A 24,621-nucleotide genomic window follows, 5' to 3' on the forward strand; every position below is an offset into this window, starting at 1 on the left:
GACTTATAATCAGTTGCTAACTTCTGTTTGTCGTGACTTATAATCAGTTTCTGTCTTCTGTTTGTCCAGACTTATAATCAGTTGCTGACTTCTGTTTGTCCAGACTTGTAATTAGTTGCTGTCTTCTGTTGGGTTTTTTTCTGTGCTGGTAATGGCGTTTGAAAATCTTACTATTTTAGGAAATCATTCTCAGTGTGGTGTTTGTATGCTTTATTTTCCCCAGACGGTGAGACATTGTTTTATCTGAGGGTTTTCCTTCCAGACACATCCCCTTTGACCGTTCTTCCGTTTGTAAGTACAGATACCATACTTGGTGTAACAGCTAAAGATTCCGGTGTCCATCATACACTGGTTGTTGGTCCGCGCAGATGTTGTGTGCAGACATTGTGAACCGGTACAACATCGGACCTGTGGGAATAGAATCTCTATTTTAACGCCTGCTTGTCACATGCTATATAAATTAAACCACAAAGAAACTGGGTTTAGAAATCACACAATGCATTAAAAACATATACATTATACCAATAAGTATATATTTATGTGGATAGGTGGGGCTGGAATTGTGGAAAAAATTACATAAAATGTTCATGGTTTTGAAACAATATATTAATTAGTACAGGAAGCATTCATCATGTGCTTAATATAACACTTTTTCTGGTTGGCTCATTTGAATGCATTTAAAGAATCGCATTGGATGTCCTGAAAAATACAACCTTGTTCTGAGGATGTCTTGAATAGTGAGTCCTAAGGGTTCTCAAACAAAGTAATCATGGAGAACCTGATTCTTATTGTAAAGAAACATTGAAAAGACAGAAGATCCTGTGATTTCTGATTTTTTTTACCTGACATCGACAGTTGTCCTGATAAAAACTCCTTAGTCCCGTCCGCTGGCGATAAGTCAGCTTGGCCATGTCCTCTACCCAGCCACAGCTGTTCACCCATAAGCTACCACGACGAATGTGTCCTGTCAGGATGTACGTGGTGTTCTGTAGGAGTGACACGCGGCAGTCGTACACCGATCCTGGGGTGTTGATGGTCGTTTGGCGGTGAATGGCTCTCCTTCTCCCTCTTCCCCTTTCAAACTGCATAGGGAAACAAAAAACATAGCTTACGTATACTAGATAAATTGCAAATGGTAAACAGGTTACAAAAATAATGTAAACAGATTACCCAGACTTCTCGTTATACTCAATGTCATTAAAGTCAGGTGTCAGAAATAGCCTAAAGACCAGGTGGTTACATAAGGCAGGTTTATGATAGGGGTCTATCTTACAACACAGGTGGTTACATAAACAGGTTTATGATAGGGTCTATCTTACAACCCAGGTGGTTACATAACCAGGTTTATGATAGGCTCTATCTTACAACACAGGTGGTTACATAACCAGGTTTCTGATAGGGGTCTATCTCACAACACAGGTGGTTACATAAACAGGTTTATGATAGGGTCTATCTTAAAACACAAGTGGTTACATAAACAGGTTTATGATAGGATCTATCTTACAACACAGGTGGTTACATAAACAGGGTTATGATAGGGGTCTATCTTACAACACAGGCGGTTACATAAACAGGGTTATGATAGGGGTCTATCTTACAACACAGGTGGTTACATATATATAAACAGGTTTATGATAGGGGTCTATCTTACAAAACAGGTGGTTACATAAACAGGTTTATGATAGGGTCTATCTTACAACACAGGTGGCTACATAAACAGGTTTATGATAGGGGTATATCTTACAACACAGGTGGTTACATATATATAAACAGGTTTATGATAGGGGTCTATCTTACAACACAGGTGGTTACATAAACCAGGTTTATGATAGGGGTCTATCTTACAAAACAGGTGGTTACATAACCAGGTTTATGATAGGGTCTATCTTACAACACAGGTGGTTACATAAACAGGTTTATGATAGGGTCTATCTTACAACACAGGTGGTTACATAAACAGGTTTATGATAGGGGTCTATCTTACAAAACAGGTGGTCTGTCAACACTGGTGTTGATTTGTGTATCTATAGGTGAACAATCTGACTTACCCTATATACATGCTGTACTTTGATATGGTAGGTAACACTTTCTATACTGCCGACAGGATACAGGTCTTTTCCCGTCTCTCCAGTCACATAATTCAAGGTGATGTTTTCTACTCGGGCTACTATCACTGACAGATTTAAAAATAATTAATCATTTTATTTTTTTTATTTATAGAAACAGGTTCATTATCCTTTTCATTAAAATCGCAATTCATTTCTTTTTGAAATATTTTCTGTTTTTCCTCTTATAACTCATTCACCCCTGATGTTATTTTTTTAATTATTCTCTTCAAAGATATTTTATGAGCAAAAATTCTTTAAATTATCATATAATGGTATAATGGCAACAACCAAAATGTACACATGTAGCATGTATTTACTAAAATTATAGCTGCTTTGTAGTTTGGCTTTTATAAGGAATGTTTTCCAGCTGAACATTAAATCAAATTTGCAATCTCACCTATCCTGCTAATTTCTGCTGTCCTCTTGGACTGGGTATAACTATGTAATTGTAGGGTCTTACCTACAGTGTATAATAAGTTCTGGCCAATCTCATTTTTAACGATTTCTACATAAACACTCACCAAGTTGAGCTGTACAAAATAACTGCTGGGGGTGTTTGATGGCACATCTACAGGAAGTCACTAATGGCCAGAATAACTGGACAGTGGTCAAGAGGATCATTAGTGTCTTCAGAAGTCCTCTCTTGTAATCCATGTTGGTGTTATTCTCAGTACACCAACTCGCAAAATTGCTTCGAAACGAAATGTTTGACCGGTGGTATCTTCAGCTGTGTCCTTATGTGTTACACAGCTTGGGTATATAGCGTCCCCATTTTTTATATCGTATATATTCTGACGTGGGTTGTTTGTTCAGCCTCATCCACGCTTTGTTATCTATCACCTTTATTGTTCTGAAGATTATGATTTTATTGAGGGTTTGACAACTTGTGTTTAGGTCTGAGTGATGTGTTACTATACAATAAGTCCCTGTAATCATCGTGTCTACGTCGCTTTCTGTTTCAGTTACACTAGTAGATTCTATATAGTAAGCTTTGTTAGGATAAAAAGTTGCAAATAAATAAAAAAAAAAATATATTAGAAATGCTGCCTTATATAAATAATTGTCCGTCGTCTTCCTTAAACTATTCTTTTTATCGCTATTTCTCAGGAAGTACCAGAGGGATCTTTCTCAAATTTAACATGTAGGTTCCCCTTGGTCCCTTGTTGTGCAGGTTTAATTTTGAGAATGATCAGATAAACAAAATGGCCGACAGGCAGCCATCTTGGATTTTTACAGTGAAAGTTTATTATCGCTATTTCTTAGGAAGCACTGGAGAGATCTTTTTTAAATTTCAGATGTAGGTTTTCCTTTGTCCCTCGTTGTGCATGTTTATTTTTGAGACTGATCAGATTAACAAAATGGCCGACAGGCAGCCATCTTGAACTTTGACAGTGAAGGTTTGTAATACGTTATGTAGCTATTTCTCAATGTGGAATGGAGAGGTCTATCTCAAATTTGACATGTAGGTTCTCCTTGGTATGTAGTTGTGCTTGCTTTCTTATGAGACTGATCGGATAAACAAATCTTTGATTTTGACAGTTAAGGTTTGTTAGTGCTATTTCCCATGAAGAACTGGAGGGTTCTTTCTCAAATTTTATATGCAGGTTCCAACTGTCCTTTATTGTTCATGTTTCCTTTTGAAACTGATCAGATAAACAAAATGGCCATTTTCAATTTTTGACATTTAGTGCTATTTCTCTGGAATAATTTGAGGGATCTTTCTCAAATTTGATATGTAGGTTCCCCTTGATCCTTCGTTGTGCATGTTATATTTTGAAACTAATCATAAAAACAAAATGGCAGAAGGAAGAACTAAACAGATCTTTCTCATATTGCAATGATCGGTACTATTTCTTTCACTTTAAGGACTGTACTAGTAAAAATGAAAGGACAAATGCACATTAAAGGTTGTCATTTACACACAGCAGTATGAAGTGTAGATAAAAAGTTACCTCAAGGTGCATTTACTGTTAACATGACTCGATCAAACAGATTAGAGAAAAGAAGAGAAAATATCGAACTGACAAAGAACTAATGAAGATGGTACAATGGTGGGCTCCAAGATCCCTCTGGGATCTCTTGTTAGATTTTAACTATGAAAATACTATAAATCTGATATAAAAAAAAACCCACTCAAGTTCAGTAACATACAGATGTGTTAAATACCCCTAATACCCTGCCCAAGTCATTTCTTATCTATATATGTATACTCTTTCAACCCAGACTTATTGAGTGGTAAGTTCACAAATTAAACAAATTATGAAGTCCTGACCCTAAATAAGTATTTTTATTGAAATTCTTTAAAGTTAAAACACTTCCTGCATGGATTTCTTGTAACATTTTTTACATTTAAGAATTCTAACAAATTGGCAGTGTTTTAAAACCTGATAAACTGGAAAAACAGATTTTCAGAAGAGTTGATGTTTTGTTTTTCTCTTTAGATATAATGTTAAGCTTATAATCTTGGGTGTGGGCAGACTTGTTGTTGGTATTAAGATGATATATGGGGACTGTCACTAGTGACTACAAAATTCTGACTATCCTCCTTAGGTCAACAAGGTTAGCAAGCCTGGAACAGATGTCAGCAGCAGCAGGAGGAGACAACTCTTTACACATCTTTATGATAAAGAACAATATAAACGTCTTTGACGATTACTGTAACCTGTACTACGTATGTTTATATATACTACGGTTGTTTATAATACTACCTATGTTTATATATACTACGTTATTTATATATACTACGTATGTTTATATATACTACGTATGTTTATATATATACTCCGTATGTTTATATATATACGACGTATGTTTATATATATACCACGTATGTTTATATATATAGTACGTATGTTTATATATATCCTACGTATGTTTATGTATACTACGTATGTTTATATATAGTACATATGTTTATATATACTCCGTATGTTTATATATATACGACGTATGTTTATATATATACCACGTATGTTTATATATATAGTACGTATGTTTATATATACTACTTATGTTTATATATACTACTTATGTTTATATATACTACGTTATTTATATATACTACGTATGGTTGTATATACTACGTATGTTTACACTACGTATGTTTATATATCCTACGTATGTTTATGTATACTACGTATGTTTATACTATATACTACGTATGTTTACACTACGTATGTTTATATATGCTACGTATGTTTATATATAGTACATATGTTTATATATACTCCGTATGTTTATATATACTCCGTATGTTTATATATACTCCGTATGTTTATATATACTCCATATGTTTATATATATATACTACGTATGGTTGTATATACTACGTATGTTTATTACTACGTATGTTTATATAGATACTACGTATGTTTATATGTATGTTTATATATTCTACGTATGTTTGTATATATACTACGTATGTTTATCTATACTACGTATGTTTATACTATATACTACGTATGTTTACACTACGTATGTTTATATATGCTACGTATGTTTATATATAGTACATATGTTTATATATACTACGGTTGTTTATAATACTACCTATGTTTATATATATACTATGTATGTTTATACTATATACTACGTATGTTTACACTACGTATGTTTATATATACTTCATATGTTTATATATATATACTACGTATGTTTACACTACGTATGTTTATATATATTCTACGTATGTTTATATATACTGCGGGTGTTTATAATACTGCCTATGTTTATATATACTTCGTATGTTTATATATATACCACGTATGTTTATATATATATAACGTATTTGTTTATATATATACTACGATAAACGTCTTTGACGATTACTGTAACCTGTACTACGTATGTTTATATAGATACTACGTATGTTTATATATGCTACGTATGTTTATATATAGTACATATGTTTATATATACTACATATGTTCATATATATATAACGTATTTGTTTATATATATACTACTATATACTACGTATGTTTACACTACGTATGTTTATATATGCTACGTATGTTTATACTACGTATGTTTATACTTCGTATGTTTATATATACTACTTATGTTTATAATACTACATATGTTTATATATACTCCGTATGTTTATATATATACCACGTATGTTTATATATATAGTACGTATGTTTATATATACTCCATATGTTTATATATATATACTACGTATGGTTATATATATACTACGTATGTATGTATATACTACGTATGTTTATTACTACGTATGTTTATATATGTACTATATACTACGTATGTTTATTTATACTACGTATGTTTATAATACTACATATGTTTATATATACTCCGTATGTTTATATATATACTCCGTATGTTTATATATATACCACGTATGTTTATATATATAACGTATGTTTATATATATATTACGTATGTTTATATATACTTTGTATGTTTATATATATACTCCGTATGTTTATATATATACGACGCGTATGTTTATATATATAATACGTATGTTTATATATACTCCGGTTGTTTATAATACTACCTATGTTTATATATGCTGCGTATGTTTATATATACTAAGTGTTTATATATACTACGTATGATTATATATACTACGTATGTTTATACTTCGTATGTTTATATATACTACCTATGTTTATATATACTACGTGTTTATATATACTACGTATGATTATATATACTACGTATGTTTATACTTCGTATGTTTATATATATACGACGTATGTTTATATATATATAACGTATTTGTTTATATATATACTACTATATACTACGTATGTTTATTACTACGTATGTTTATATATCCTACGTATGTTTATATATAGTACATATGTTTATATATACTCCGTATGTTTATATATATACGACGTATGTTTATATATATACGACGTATGTTTATATATATAATACGAAAGTTTATATATATACTACGTACGTTTATATATATACTACGTATGTTTACACTACGTATGTTTATATATGCTACGTATGTTTATACTACGTATGTTTATAATACTACATATGTTTATATATACTCCGTATGTTTATATATATACGACGTATGTTTATATATATACGACGCGTATGTTTATATATATAACGTATGTTTATATATATATTACGTATGTTTATATATACTCCATATGTTTATATATATATACTACGTATGTTTCTATATATACTACGTATGTTTATACTATATGCTATGTATGTTTATATATATACTCCGTATGTTTATATATACTCCGTATGTTTATATATACTCCGTATGTTTATATATACTCCGTATGTTTTTATATATATACTACGTATGGTTATATATATACTACGTATGTATGTATATACTACGTATGTTTATTTATACTACGTATGTTTATACTTCGTATGTTTATATATATACTTCGTATGTTTATATATACTATGTATGTTTATATATACTACATATGGTTATATATACTACGCATGTTTATATATACTACGTATGATTATATATACTACGTATGTTTCTATATATACTACGTATGTTTACACTACGTATGTTTATATATGTACTATATACTACGTACGTTTATATATACTACGTATTTTTGTATATACTACGTATGTTTATTACTACGTATGTTTATATATGCTACGTATGTTTATATATACTCCATATGTTTATATATATATACTACGTATGGTTATATATATACTACGTATTTATGATAAAGAACAATATAAACGTCTTTGACGATTACTGTAACCTGTACTACGTATGTTTATATATATTCTACGTATGTTTATATATATATTACGTATGTTTATATATACTGCGGGTGTTTATAATACTGCCTATGTTTATATATACTTCGTATGTTTATATATATACGACGCGTATGTTTATATATATAACGTATGTTTATATATATACGACGTATGTTTATATATATAGTACGTATGTTTATATATACTGCGGGTGTTTATAATACTGCCTATGTTTATATATACTTCGTATGTTTATATATACTACTTATGTTTATATATAATACGTATGTTTATATATACTGCGTATGTTTATACTACGTATGTTTATACTATATACTACGTATGTTTATTTATACTACATATGTTTATATATATACTATCTATGTTTATAAATACTATGTATGTTTATATATATACTCCGTATGTTTATATATATACCACGTATGTTTATATATATAATACGAAAGTTTATATATATACTACGTATGGTTATATATATACTACGTATGTTTCTATATATACTACGTATGTTTACACTACGTATGTTTATATATGTACTATATACTACGTATGTTTACACTACGTATGTTTATATATGCTACGTATGTTTATATATATAATACGAAAGTTTATATATATACTACGTACTTTTATATATACTACATATGTTTATATATACTACATATGTTCATATATATATAACGTATTTGTTTATATATATACTACTATATACTACGTATGTTTATATATATACTACGTATGTTTGTATATACTACGTATGTTTATATATACTACGTATGTTTATACTACGTATGTTTATATATACTACGTATGTTTATATATATACTACGTATGTTTATACTATATACTACCTATGTTTATATATACTACTTATGTTTATACTATATACTACTTATGTTTATACTATATATTACGTATGTTTATATATAATACGTATGTTTATATATACAACTTATGTTTATATATACTACGTATGTTTACACTACGTATGTTTATATCTACTACATATGTTTATATATACTACATATTTTTATATATACTACGTATCGTATGTTTATATATACTACCTATGTTTATATATACTACATATGTCTATATATACTATGTATGTTATATATGTAAATATACTACATATGTTTATATATAAACATACAAAGTATATATAAACATACATAGTATATATAAACATAGGTAGTATATATATAAACAAATACGTTATATATATATAAAAACATACGTTATATATATATAAAAACATGCGTAGTATATATAAACACACACATAATATATATAAACATACGAAGTATATATAAACATACATAGTATATATATAAACAAATATGTTATATATATATAAACATACATAGTATATATATAAACAAATATGTTATATATATATATACACATACGTAATATATATATAAACATATGCAGTATATTTACATATATAAACATACATAGTATATATATAAACAAATACATTATATATATATAAACATATGCAGTATATTTACATATATAACATACATAGTATATATAGACATATGTAGTATATATATAAACAAATACATTATATATATATAAACATATGCAGTATATTTACATATATAAACATACATAGTATATATATAAACATATGTAGTATTATAAACATACGTAGTATATACAACCATACGTAGTATATATAAACATACTACGTATGTTTATACTTCGTATGTTTATATATACTACATATGTCTATATATACTATGTATGTTTATATATGCTATGTATGTTTATATATGTAAATATACTACATGTGTTTATATATATACTACATATGTTTAGATGTACTATGTATGTTTATATATGCTACGTATGTTTATACTTTATACTACGTATGTTTATACTATATATTACGTATGTTTATATATGCTATGTATGTTTATATATGTAAATATACTACATATGTTTATATATACTACTTATGTTTATAATACTACATATGTTTATATATAAACATACAGATGATATATAAACATACGTAATATATAGTATAAACATATGTAGTAGATATAAACATACGTAGTGTAAACATACGTAGTATATACAAAAATACGTAGTATATATATATACTACGTACTACGTATGTTTATACTATATACTATGTATGTTATATATGTAAATATACTACATATGTTTAGATGTACTATGTATGTTTATATATATAATACGTATGTTTATATATACCAGGTATGTTTATATATATAACATATTTGTTTATATATATACTACATATGTTTATATATACTATGTATGTTTATATATGTAAATATACTACATATGTTTATATATATACTACGTATGTTTATATATATATAACATATTTGTTTATATATATACTACGTATGTTTATATATACTATGTATGTTTATATATACTATGTATGTTTATATATATATAACGTATTTGTTTATATATATACTACGTATGTTTATACTATATATTACGTATGTTTATATATACTACATATGTTTATATATACTACCTATGTTTATATATATACTACGTATGTTTATATATACTACGTATGTTTATATATACTACGTATGTTTTTAATACTAAGCATGTTTACATTCTTTATAAAGTGTAGACCTCTCTGGATTGATGAATGGAGAATCTATATCGTTGATCAATTAAGCCGGTCAAGATGTTCTATTTGTTAACTCTTTGCTATGAAATAAGAAGAGAAGAATGTGTTGTAGCTTCTGTCTATGAACCTAGCTTAGCTCCTTTTTCCCCCTGTAAGTAGAACACAACTTCCTCAAACAAGTTGACATTTTAGGGTGCTCCAGGACCAACACATCAGCCTCACAGAAGACACTCGAGATCATGTGTCACACGTGTTTATTTGTTCACATCCATTACAGATATCAAAGGTCATTGAGGTAACCTAAAACTTCTGAAATCTTTTTGAAGATCTATGCAGCATATTTCAATGCTGTTAAATTTTATTGCACAATATTCAAAGGTTATGGTCAAACAGTGCTATTGTAATTTGAGCATGATTTCCAATGTTATTGAATAAACAAAGAACTGATGCAGGATGTATTGTTACAATAACACATTTATTTCAATTAGTCTGAGCTTAATTTACATGATGAATTTTTACAAATATTTATAAACATGCATATTGTATCTGAAACAAGTTAAGTTTACTACAAATAAAAGCATATATATCTACATATTACACTAATGTACACAAAATCAACACAATTCCTTATTGATATGTATCACTGTACAATTCTGACTACATTCTATATACATATATTTATATCTAAATTATTAATAGATATCAGACTGAACTAGAAACAATTATTACAATGCAGGAGTTACCTCCCTTCACACGTTCTCCAGCTGAAGCTTATATACAACATGGTAGATATTTACATAGAATAGCTAACCTTTCTGAATTTCATCTTTGAATCAAAAACATAGTTCTTTAAAGATGCTGGAATCATCACTGATAACCTCAATTTGATTGGGATAAGCTTTTGTGGTGTTTGGAGTCAGAATGATAATATAATAATAAAACTTTGAATTTGTAGAATTAAGTTCATACATATATATAAACACATCAATTCCAGTGTTATATTTGTTATTTATATATTTTTTCTGTTTTGGAGGGTTTTCACGATGATCTTTTTTCTCTAGAAAATAAACCTAAAGATGTGTATAAACTACAAGCATGTATACCTCTAAATATGATTATGAAATGAAAATATATGTTAAATACCAAATGTTAACATAAACATGGTGCCCTATTGCTTCTCAACTCGACGAAGTAGTTGAACTTGAATGTAATGAATGCTGAATAGACAATATATAAACTTTACTTTGATGTTAGACTCATAAAAGTACCTGCACACAAATTTGTGTATAAACATTAAATCAGTTATTGTAATTATAAGCATGACTGTTTACTTCGTGACACTGTTACCATATATCTGACAACATTAAGACAACCATTTGTGTCTACTTTCAGCGATGGTTTCTGAACTCCTTGTTCATTACAATATAACTTTAAGTCGGTCAGAGTTTTAACTGAAGCTGTCTTTAAAGCTATATCCATTGTAATTGCTTGCTCAATGTCTGAAATGCGTTTTGTAGTTTGGTGCTACTTGAAGCTGTGTTTGTTTTTGCATGTTCAGAGTCTCCTCTGTTGTTTTGAAGCTTGCTGCTCTTTGAATTTGTGGTGTATTTTGTGTGATCAGCGTCTTCACTGCTCTTTGAAGCTATGCTTTGTTTTAGAGTCTGAACTGATCATTGAAATGAACTTTGTTTGCCTGATCAGAGTGCAAGCTGCTCTTTGAAGCAATACTTCGATTGCTTTATCAGAGTCTGAGCTACTCTTTGATGCTATAGTTGCCTGATCAGAGTCTGAGCTGCTCTTTGAAGCTGGAGGAAATGTACCTCCAAACTTTTTTTTATCACAGATCCACACAAAGTATATGATACAGTTCTTTTTAAAATGTCTTTTGTACCATTCCTGCTGCCGTCTTTCACAACCGTCAAATACTAGTCCAAGGGGGACCACTCTGTCACACCTAAGCCACCTGTATGACCATCACCATGAGGTTTCCTGTCACAATGATCTGACTTTAATGTCTTGGATGTATTTCACGGTTCCTGGTAACCAGGAAAACTTGGACTATGACCATTCGACTCGTTGCTTGTTTCCGGTTGGATCTCTGGTCCTATAGGCATAATACGCTGTTTCATCCAAGGAAGGGATTCTTCATTTTGTTTCAAACACACCTTAAACTGGTTGTTTTTCTTCCACTGGCACGCTCCATCCATCCTGACACACTGGCCGTGACGCTGGTAGCAGTCCTGAGTCCAGTTCGGTTGATATTTGCAATAATCTTGGCGAAAGAGTTTACGGGCCCCAGAGCAGAATGTTCCGAAGCAGGTGGCCACCTACAGATAAAACAAGGGCAGATTCCATTGTTATTTACTGGTTTATAGAGTCCTTTGTATCTGAAGTGTCATTACTACGCATATTTAACGCTTAATTAGGTCCTTCTAGATAATTAAATGAGGCAGAACTTAGCGGAGACATCTCTTGTTATTCATAATGTAAGGTATGCCAAAAGCATTAACAGGTCATCAAAATGTGTCTGCTTTATACAGCAATATCTGACGGAAGAATGTTTGATTAATTAGTTAAAACGTAGTTCACTTAAAGTGCCACATCTGTACATACATAGATACTCATTTTCTTGATGCAACGTATATTTTTCCTATTATCTATATGCATATATAAACATTTTTCATAATCAAATGAACTTTTATATTAATTGTTTGGCAAAATTTAGGCAGAGAAAGGTGTAGGTATTAGAATAGTTGGGTGAATGTATTCAAGATTACTAAGAGTAGAACAAAGTAAAGCTTATTGAAGAGAAGTAGAAATTGACAGAGTAGAAAAATGTGAGAGTATGGCAAGGTCAGATGAGTAAGGACGACTGCGTGAGTAGAAAGTGAGTGTAGCCGGTGGATTTACGCCAAGAAATACATCAACTGAATGTTATCAGCTGCTAAGGAGCCTTGAACAGCTTTGATATATGCCATACCGTGGGGGAGATGGTTTAATCCTCCATCATTCCAGACAGATAATTGACTCTCCTCTGTTGTGGGTCACAACAATCAGGATTTTGAGCAATGGTAATTAAATGTGCTAGCACAACTATCAAACACTGTTTCTATATATCTTTCAACTTCAAACAAAATTAGACTTTAGTGGATAGATATTTTTTTCGCACTTGGGCAGAAAGGATTAGAGTAAGCGGGCCTTAGGAAGTATTATATGACTACATATGTCACCCACTACTATATTTAGTTTGGAAGGTCAAAATTTATCACAAGAAAATGTGTTTTATGTATGACTTAAAAGTGAAATGTTTGGATAGTGATTGCTAGGTAGGAAGCTGTGTGAAACGCTATACTGCTAGGCTCTAGTCTTTAATTATTCAGAATCGTTTTGTATCATGAATCTTTGAAGTTAGTCAACACAGCCATTACAAATACGATATATTACATATGTACATTGTCTTTATTGTTTGAGATCAACAAACATTTTAAGGGGTCGGCTGCTTTATTGTTATTTATTTCAAACAGCTGTAGATTTTTAGAATTCAAACTCGGTACATCAGGTTTATCTACTACCAGTGTTAAGATGCATTGGTCCTTGGCGCCAATAGGTTATCCTTAGGGATTTTTTATATCTGTTGAAATAAGGTAAAATTTCAAAGATAAAAGCCAAAGATTGCCAAAGATTGTGTGTAAAAGAAATAAATTTGACAAGTTTCGAGACCAACAGTCTACACGTCTGGCAGATTTTAGTTCAAAGGAAAATGAATTCGTTCCTTCAGGGATGATTTTGATTTGATTTTTTTTTATGAAACCTAATATTCATGATATGAGTTTAAAGGACTGAAGGTCTGGTTAGGTTCGGTTTTGTAACGAGCCTCGTGTGGGGCATCATGGTCAGCTATCTCTTGTAACGAGCCTCGTGTGGGGCATCATGGTCAGCTATCTCTCTGTATATTCAGATTTTATAACAAATTAAAATTCAAGGGATAGACACAATTAAGGGAATAAGCTGTAAGGAATGAGATAATTAAGGGAAGAATAACCCAACCTTATATGTAAAACCGATCCCTATTTGAAAAAAATGAAATTTTAAAATGAGTGAGCTTTTAAGTAGTAACTAAGGAAAGAGATTGTGGAAGGTAGGGAGTCTCAGCAAGGATAAAGTACCAGAAGCAAGGGTTTTAAAATCCAGATGAATATACGTAATTTAAAAAGGATTGTTTCTACAGACTTACTTGACATCCACAGTTGTGTTTGTACTTGAACTTGAGGAACTTTTTCTGGTGGAGATTGAGGGTTTTGTACTCCTGTACCCAGCCACAATAATTAATCCACAGCTGGTTGTTCCGGATTGTCCCTGATTTAATGAAGAAAGAAAACTGTAGAATATTGCTGGAATTAAAGTATAATGATCTAATACAAAACTTACATTAGACCATCTAAAACCTTTTCCGTTGCTGTTGTTCAAAATTAATTGACTTTATACAAAAATAGATAAAGATTAAATGGTTTTTGTAGCCATACGATGAGGAGCAACCGTTTTCCATTGGAAACAGATGTGTAATCTGAATGCAATGTTACTGTGTTGGGGTTGAATAGTCATTGTTAGCTACAAACATGATCACACGATAAAGCTTTGTGAAAACACATTATAAGTGGGATTGGTGTAAGAGTTATTATACCTTTTATTCATATTAGAGTAATCTCCCTTGAACATTTTTTTTGATAATTACGATTTACCTGTGAGATATTATTTTACTATTCCCATGTCGAAGTGTCAAGATGTTTAAATGTGACACCAATTAATAATAAAGAAGGACTTGTGCAAGTCTAGTAGAACTAGGAGGTTCATAGTTTGGGATCATGCCAGTATATGCCTCAGTATACGACATCAGCTTTTAGACTGTGCTATCATCTACAGGTGTAATGGGTTTATTCTAAAATCAGAACTACAGGATTTATCAGCAGAAATTTGTATGGGATGAATTAGAGGTTAGATTGCTGGAGGTTTTTTTCAGGCTTCAGTAAGATGTTTTTGTGCTATGTGTTTGTGATGAACCAGCCGAATTATGTAAGAATCTGTACGAGTCCATGCTTTACCATGCAGTTTACTCGACTTGTATTATTGTAGACCACAGGAATTTTCACAGCTGCCATTGAGGCACATCTACATAAGCCCACTATTTACCTATCTACATAAGCCCACTTATTTACCTATCTACATAAGCCCACTTATTTACCTATCTACATAAGCCCACTATTTACCTATCTACATAAGCCCACTTATTTACCTATTTACATAAGCCCACTTATTTACCTCTGATGGCTTTTTTCAAGGTTGATTTTTCTCAATATGAGCTAGATTGACTTCAACAAGTCTACTGTATTAGAAGTATAAGACGTTGCTATAGTATCATATTACATGAAAAGAATTGAACAACTTAACAAGTCAATAGATACCAACTGTCTATAAATACCTAGATTCCTCTTAATATTACAAGTCACCCCTCCTGTAAAGACCACCTGTCTATAAATACCTAGATTCCTCTTAATATCATAAGTCACCCCTTCTGTAAAGACCACCTGTCTATAAATACCTAGATTCCTCCTAATATCATAAGTCACTCCTGCTGTAGAGACCAACTGTCTATAAATACCTAGATTCCTCTTAAAATCACAAGTCAACCCTTTTGTAAAGACCACCTGTCTATAAATACCTAGATTCCTCTTAATATCACAAGTCAACCCTTCTGTAAAGACCACCTGTCTATAAATACCTAGCTTCCTCTTAATATCATAAGTCAACCCTGCTTTAGAGACCACCTGTCTATAAATACCTAGATTCCTCTTAATATCAGAAGTCATCCCTTCTGTAGAGACCACCTGTCTATAAATACCTAGATTCCTCTTAATATCACAAGTCACATCTGCTTTAAAGACCAACTGTCTATAAATACCACGATTCCTCTTAATATCACGAGTCACCCCTGCTGTAGAGAGACCACCTGTCTATAAATACCTAGATTCCTCTTAATATCACAAGCCAACCCTTCTATAAAGATCACCTGTCTATAAATACCTAGATTCCTCTTAATATCACAAGTCACCTCTGCTGTAGAGACCACCTGTCTATAAATACCTAGATTCCTCTTAATATCACAATTCAACCCTTCTGTAGAGACCACCTGTCTATAAATACCTAGATTCCTCTTAATATCACAAGTCACCCCTTCTGTAAAGACCACCTGTCTATAAATACATAGATTCCTCTTAATATTATAAGTCACCCCTGCTGTAGAGATCACCTGTCTATAAATACCTAGATTCCTCTTTATATCACTAGTCACCCCTGCTTTAGAGACCACCTGTCTATAAATACCTAGATTCCTCTTAATATCACAAGTCACTCATGCTGTAGAGACCACCTGTCTATAAATACCTAGATTTCTCTTAATATCACAAGCCAACCCTTCTGTAAAGATCACCTGTCTATAAATACATAGATTCCTCTTAATAACACAAGTCACCTCTGCTGTAGAGACCACCTGTCTATAAACATCTAGATTCCTCTTAATATCACAAGTCAACCCTTCTGTAGAGACCACCTGTCTATAAATACCTAGATTCCTCTTAATATCACAAGTCACCCCTGCTTTAGAGACCACCTGTCTATAAATACCTAAATTCCTCTTACTATCATATTGCTTTGATTTTGATACATTGGGGTTACTATAATGCTTCCCTGCCACACTATTACTGTATATATATATTGTACATACTAATTAGAGTGTTGTTTATTTTGTGAATTGGCTTAAACTTCTTTAATACTTGTTAACTATCAAGCATATCTAATGTAGAAATTAGACTAAAATCTCTGAAAGTGATGGTGACTTTTTAAGTAACAGCTGTCCATATTCCGTTTGATAATAATTGTTCACTCCTCAGCGTCCCAGTTCTCACCTGATAATAGATAAGTTTTGCGGTGCTTCAGTCTCACACCACAAGCAGCATCGGAACCGCCAGTATACAGGTATTTCTTTAAAGCTCTTTGGTATTCTTTGTTGAGATTTCCCTGTGGAAGAAACAAATTTATAAGTTAACTTTCCAACGAACACAAGTTCAATAGTTTTGATAGTTTTGTAGTATTAGTTCTTTAATAGTTGTACATTGAAGATAAGTTTAGTACTTTTAAAAGCAAGTAAACTTAAAACCTCTCCAAAGTGAACACCACTAATAAAACTTAAACATTTTGCAAATAGCCAAGATTTACTTGTGAATTGTTATCAGGTATGGATGGTTACCTTGAACGTTCGATGGACGCGGACTCGGTAGTGACGTTCTATTGGTATCCGCGTATCAAATAGCCAAGATTTACTTGTGAATTGTTATCTGGTATGGATGGTTACCTTGAACGTTCGATGGACGCAGACTTGGTAGTGACGTTCTATTGGTATCTGCGTATCAAATAGCCAAGATTTACTTGTGAATTGTTATCAGGTATGGATGGTTACCTTGAACGTTCGATGGACTCAGACTCAGTAGTGACATTCTATTGGTATCCGCGTATCAAATAGCCAAGATTTACTTGTGTATTGTTATCAGGTATGGATGGTTACCTTGAACGTTCGATGGACGCGGACTCGGTAGTGACGTTCTATTGGTATCTGTGTATCAAATGAACTACTGACAAAGTCTACATTTGACATTGGTAACTCATTCCTGTCGTCGTGGCGACTGTAAACATTCTTCTCTTCCTTCACCGTAGCAACCAGAACTGAAAGTAGGATACAAATATTGTAATTAGCATTGAAATGATCTAAGGATAACACAGATATAATTTCAACTTTTTTTGCTTTGCTAATTCTAATTATGTCTTTGAAAATAATTTTGACACAGAAAATAGTGTAAGTGACCCTACAGCCTAGTAGAAAACATGGTCTTATGAAAATACAATTGAGACATTGGAGGTATCAGGAATTTTCTGGAAACAAATTATATAGCTTATATTTACATATATAACTTAAACAGGTTTTACTCAACATATTTCATTGAGAAGAAGGAAAAGGAACAAGTTTTACTGGAACGTACAGTGTATCTGAATGGTTTTTATTTTGCTGGCTGGGGCAGAAAATTGATGTTACATGTGCTATATATTAATACACATGTATCTTTACAACTTTAAAATTGAGAGAGCATGTTTTCTACATGTTAACAGATCAACAACTGGTGCTGATAATTATCCACACTTATTATGTGTGATAGGAATTTCAGAACAGATCACTATTCACTATGTTAGGTCTGATTACAGGTTTGATGTCTCGGGCACAAGGGAATGTAGCTAGCCCATACTGAATGTAAACTGCTGAGAACGTATCAATATCACGCCCAGTTTTATATGTTCTTTCAGTGGCCTGATTGGAATTACAGTGTTTTCTCCCTTTATATATCTTTAGAACTCTTCAATCAAAGAAGATCAAAATGTTGAAATTAGTTGTAGATTACCTTTTAGCTGATTCAATGTTATCTTGAGGCTTGGTGAGCTGTACATTGTGTCAGTAATGAGGGACTGTTAGCTATTAAAGTTTATATCTTTGTGATATCAGTCTGCTACAATTACAACAAGTGTCTGCCTGTAGACTCCTGTGTGTTATTACTGTTTTTTTCTGTCGGAGCTCTTTTGAAGATTAATTAACTAGAGAAAACAGTCCATCTTACTATCCAGCGTGGGATTGAAACGTGGTTGATGTCTAACTATGCAGCGTGGGATTGATTAATAACATTACAATCTAACCACAGACAGTTATATTGATATTGATTGTTTTCCTTATTTAAAATGTCTTAAATTGATTTATTTTACATAGTGTGACAGTGCAAGCAATATACCTTATCATCACAGTATACATGCTTTTAAGACCATGGCAAAATTACGAGATAGAGGGAATATTTGATTTGTTGAAAGAATAATCAAGGTTTGTGGTCAATAGGCTCAAAAATATCCAAACTCAGTATTTGTCAATTGTCTAAGTTCCTCGTAACGCATACTGTGTTATTGTATATATCTGGCATTTAGAAGTTTTAACCGTAGACCTGTTGTTTAGATGTATTTACCTGTAATTTAGATGTATTCACCTGTTGACTCTACCTGTTGTTTAGATGTTTACCTGAAATTTAGATGTATTTACCTGTGTAGACCTGTTGTTTAGATGTATTTACCAGTTATTTAGATGTACTTACCTGTAATTTACCTGTTATATACATGTTGTTTAGATGTATTCCTGATGTTTAGATGTATATATTTACCTGTGTAGACCTGTTGTTTAGATGTATTTACCAGTTGTTAAGATGTACTTACCTGTAATTTACCTGTTATATACATGTTGTTTAGATGTATTCCTGATGTTTAGATGTATTTACCTGTAATTTAGATGAATATACCTGTTGACTATACCTGTTGTTTAGATGTTGACCTGCTGTTTAGATGTATTTTCCTACTGTTTAGATTATTCCTGCTGTTTAAATGTATACCTGCTGATTAGATCTATTCCTAGCATTTACCTGCTGTTAAGATGTATAACAGGTGTAGATTGTTTTGATTTTTTACCTGTATTAACTGTGTTTTAATGCATACTGGAGATGCCCACTACTGCTACATGTTCCATTCATACAGGAGATAAAATTTGATACATGCCTTTAATGTATAGTGACTTTAGCCATGTCCATGCATTATATAAATATATACCTATGTATCTATGAGGAAGTAGCGAAATTCAAATCAATGGGAAAATAAGGTAATGTATATGTTATATATAAATATGCAAATGACAAATTCCGTTCAAAATTATTGTTTTTTCCAAAAAAATCTTTGGTATGTACATGGAATGTTTCCTGGCATATATTTTACATGATGGCTAACAGACAGTATATATGATGTCACACAGACAGTGTATATGATGTCACACAGACAGTGTATATAATGTCACATAGACAGTGTATATGATGTCACACAGACAGTATATATGATGTCACACAGACAGTGTATATGATGTCACACAGACAGTTTATATGATGTCACTCAGACAATATATATGATGTCACACAGACAGTGTATATGATGTCACTCAGACAGTATATATGATGTCACACAGACAGTGTATATGATGTCACACAGACAGTGTATATGATGTCACACAGACAGTGTATATGATGTCACACAGACAGTATATATGATGTCACACAGACAGTATATATGATGTCACACAGACAGTATATATGATGTCACACAGACAGTGTATATGATGTCACACAGACAGTTTATATGATGTCACTCAGACAGTATATGTGATGTCATTAAGACAGTATGTATTTAATTGTGTGATGAAACACCTGTAAACCTTTAAAAATGACCAATAAAAAGTATATACTTACTGAAGTCTGACCGGCAGTATAGAGATTGACCATGTGATGGTAAACACGAGCATGATAAAGTTTCTCGAAGGGCTAAAAGCAGCACAGATATGTACAGTAGTAATTCCATAGTGTTGTAGAATCCTCCGAAGTATAGCACACCACAGGTGAACGTTACACCTGTATAGTCACAGCCTCCAGGTGAGATTGCACAGGTAGGCAGATAATCCAGGTAAATTAATTCACACACAAAACCTGCAAACAAAAAACACTCGTGGTAAAACAGATAATCATTCCATAAGTCTGTAGAAAACACTAGTGGAAGCGTTAAATGATTTTGGTTAACTGACGGCGGTGGATTACACAGACGATTAGAACGTACTATCTCTGGCTCTGCTGTGTTAGGTATAGGAGATCGTAGCGTACAGACTTACTATACTCGCTGGCAGTTATCCCATTCATGCTAAGACTGCCACCCCATCATCAGTGTTTACTGGCAGCCAGAGCTGGTGGCATTCCCCCACTTATTTATACAATGACGATTATGATAGGCATTTATTTATGTGGCTAATGGAATAAATCAACATTGCACAGCCCAGTTTTAAAGGAGCTTGGGTGTCAGAAATGTATTTACACATATCTTACATTCTACTCTAGCAAAACTTACCTGTATAAGAGGTTACGTTGAAAATCCTAGATCCAATTAGAAGCTTAAGTCAATTGTAATCTTACATTTGTTTTGAAAATCAAGAAATGCACAAGTAAAACTATAGTTGTCTAAGATATCATTTTTAAATGTTCAAATGTAATTACCCCTCAATGTTATATAAGTGAACACCAACATTATAAGATACTAGGTTATCTGTAAACGTCTGTTATTGTAGCGGTTTGATACAGATACTTCAATATAAGCTCTGTTATTAGGCCCCCCCCCCCCTTCCCCATACTCCTGCGAAGGCCTTTCACTCTGTACTCTGTCCATTTGTCTGTCAGTCCATGGGTGTGTTGTCTGTCAGTCCGTGGGTGTGTTGTCTGTCAGTCCATGGGTGTGTTGTCTGTCAGTCCATGGATGTGTTGTCTGTGAGTCAATGGGTTTGTTGTCTGTCAGTCTATGGGTGTGTTGTCTGTTAGTCCATGGGTGTGTTGTCTGTTGGTCCATGGGTGTGTTGTCTGTCAATCCATGGGCATGTTGTCTGTCAGTCCATGGGTGTGTTGTCTGTCGGTCCATTGGTGTGTTGTCTGTCAGTCCGTGGGTGTGTTGTCTGTCATTCCGTGGGTTTGTCAGTTTTCTGGGGCATAATTTGTATGCTCTTGGAACCTTTAATTACCAAATATTTTACTTCTCAGTGTGGCGAGTGTGGTTTTGTAAATTTTTGTCATTATTTACAGAGTTAAGGCTCTTTGTTAGCTTCTAATACCAACCATTGTTCTGAGCATAAATCCATGGCTATTTTACCTATGTTCAGCATATTTTATTATGCTACCAGCTTATGCATTTTTGAAGAAAAGAATTTCAGTTTCAAGTCTAAAACATTAAACCATTATATCCTTTGGCAAATGAAGAATTATGGATTGTTCTCCATGATTGGCTGTGTTTAAAATAAGAATCTTACGTTCCGAGATTTAACCATAAAACTGATAATAATTTCTATTTAGCAGACATTCCTATTTGAGATAAGCATAAGTCCGATCACTTGTAAATAAATTGTTAGGTGTTTTTTTACTGGGGAATAAACAAAAGGTTTGGTTTAATGTCCTGTTAACAGCTATGCTGAGGTCATTTAAGGACGTGCCTCCATGTGTGTGCCTCATGTGTGTTGTGTAAGCGTTCATGTGTGTATGTGTGCCAGAGGCAGGGTTAACAAAAGACCTTCAGAGAATACATTGCTGATTTTACATGTAGGAGTGCACACAGCCAGTAAAACATTATATACACCAGAACAAAGCTGAAAACATCAAAAGAGTAATCTTTGATGACAAATGTTTTTTGTTGGGGAACAGAAATCTTAGCAACAGACCCTGTGGGGGGAGGATACCTGAAATGCTTGCTAGGTGAGAGATAAATATGGAATTTTCTTTTTACAATTTGACATTTTTCTTAAATTCTTAAAGACGATTATTGCTGAGAGTATGGCCATTTCTCTTAGTGGTAGTGAGACTTCTTATAATGGAAGATTCTATTGTAGAAACCATACTTTATACAAAGAAACCTGCAACAATATTACTGTAGTGAATAGACAGGGTTTGGATTACACAGGGTCAGTTTATGTACCAATATTACTGTAGCGAATAGACAGGGTTTGGATTACACAGGGTCAGTTTATGTACCAATATTACTGTAGTGAATAGACAGGGTTTGGATTACATAGGGTCAGTTTATAGACCAATATTACTGTAGTGAATAGACAGGGTTTGGATTACACAGGGTCAGTTTATATATAAATGTACATAACAAGTTTAAACAGGTCTCCATGGCAACCTTAGTCATAGGTCAGGTTATATGTACAGGTCTCCAGATATACACATTCGGGTCTAGTTATACTAAGGGTTGATTTATGAAGAATTCTTGAATTTTATACAGGTGACACTTTACTAAATGTGTCTGGGAACAAAATGCAGTTTACACTTGTAGTGGAGGCTGTGCTTGAAAGCTACGATGATTTTGTTGCCTCGCCTGTCATTCACACGTCACCTAGACATTGCCATGTGGAGGTCCTACCTTATCACTATACATCAACCACCCTGTTACCGCGGTTATCCTTACCACAACATTAAAAAAGATGAAGGCATTTTACCTGCTGAATGAAGGCCATTGATTATACTATAAAACTGTTACATAATTCAGTGGCCCAATCAATGGCCCTATTTTGTCAAACTTGTCTGGGTTTTAATACTACTCTACATTTTTTTCTCGGTTTCTACCATTCAAGCAAGAGATTTATTTATTACCTGTGAGTGCATTTTTAATGCGTACATGTGTATAAACGTATTTGAGGAGGGAAACAGGTCCCCAGATGTTTCTACCATCGTAGATACCTGTAGTTATCGTAAATACCTGTAGTTATCATAGATACCTGTAGTTATCGTAGATACCTGTAGTTATCATAGATACCTGTAGTTATCGTAGATACCTGTAGTTATCGGAGATACCTGTAGTTATCGGAGATTCCTGTAGTTATCGGAGATACCTGTACTTATCAGAGATACCTGTAGTTATCAAAGAAATTTCTGATGTTTGTACAAACCTTAAAGTAAAACAGCACATTAACAATAAATGTTGTTGACATGGAAATTAAATATATCGTAATCTAGATAATCTACACCTGTTTAATGTATTGTCACATTTTCCTTTGAGTTTAAACACTGATACAGGTTTAATGGTATTGTGTGTACACGGAGTCGAGGTTTAATGGTATTGTGTGTACACAGAGCCGAGGTTCAATGTATTGTGTATACACTGGTACAGGTTTAATGATATTGTGTGTACACGGAGCCGAGGTTTAATGGTATTGTGTGTACACGGAACCGAGGTTTAATGGTATTGTGTGTACACTGATACAGGTTTAATGGTATTGTGTGTACACAGAGCTGAGGTTTAATGGTATTGTGTGTACACTGATACAGGTTTAATGGTATTGTGTGTACACAGATACAGGTTTAATGGTATTGTGTGTACACTGATACAGGTTTAATGGTATTGTGTGTACAC

At 32.4% G+C, this 24,621-nt stretch overlaps 2 protein-coding genes across 6 annotated transcripts in view; one reads left to right on the forward strand and one right to left on the reverse strand.

Moving 5' to 3' along the window:
- Positions 1-24,621, forward strand: part of LOC110442041 (synapsin-like) — a 174,831-nt gene that overhangs the window by 62,603 nt on the left and 87,607 nt on the right. The window lies entirely within an intron of this gene.
- LOC110442168 (metalloproteinase inhibitor 4-like) overlaps positions 12,162-24,621 on the reverse strand; it is a 33,306-nt gene continuing 20,846 nt past the window's right edge. For 2 of the 4 annotated variants that reach the window (XM_021485829.1, XM_021485752.1), the window contains exons 2-6: positions 20,934-21,167; positions 18,125-18,282; positions 17,469-17,580; positions 14,744-14,865; positions 12,162-12,836 (exon numbers count right to left, since the gene is read on the reverse strand). In XM_021485829.1, coding sequence (XP_021341504.1) covers positions 12,537-12,836; positions 14,744-14,865; positions 17,469-17,580; positions 18,125-18,282; positions 20,934-21,042 — 801 coding nt within the window. In that variant the 5' untranslated portion in view covers positions 21,043-21,167 and the 3' untranslated portion in view covers positions 12,162-12,536. Of the gene's footprint in view, positions 12,837-14,743; positions 14,866-17,468; positions 17,581-18,124; positions 18,283-20,933; positions 21,168-21,294; positions 21,453-24,621 lie in introns of those variants that run through there. The other 2 variants (XM_021485679.1, XM_021485907.1) reach the window with 2 other exon arrangements.

This window comes from Mizuhopecten yessoensis, unplaced genomic scaffold (genome assembly GCF_002113885.1).
Source record: "Mizuhopecten yessoensis strain PY_sf001 unplaced genomic scaffold, ASM211388v2 scaffold221, whole genome shotgun sequence".
NCBI classification, from domain to species: Eukaryota; Metazoa; Mollusca; class Bivalvia; order Pectinida; family Pectinidae; genus Mizuhopecten; species Mizuhopecten yessoensis.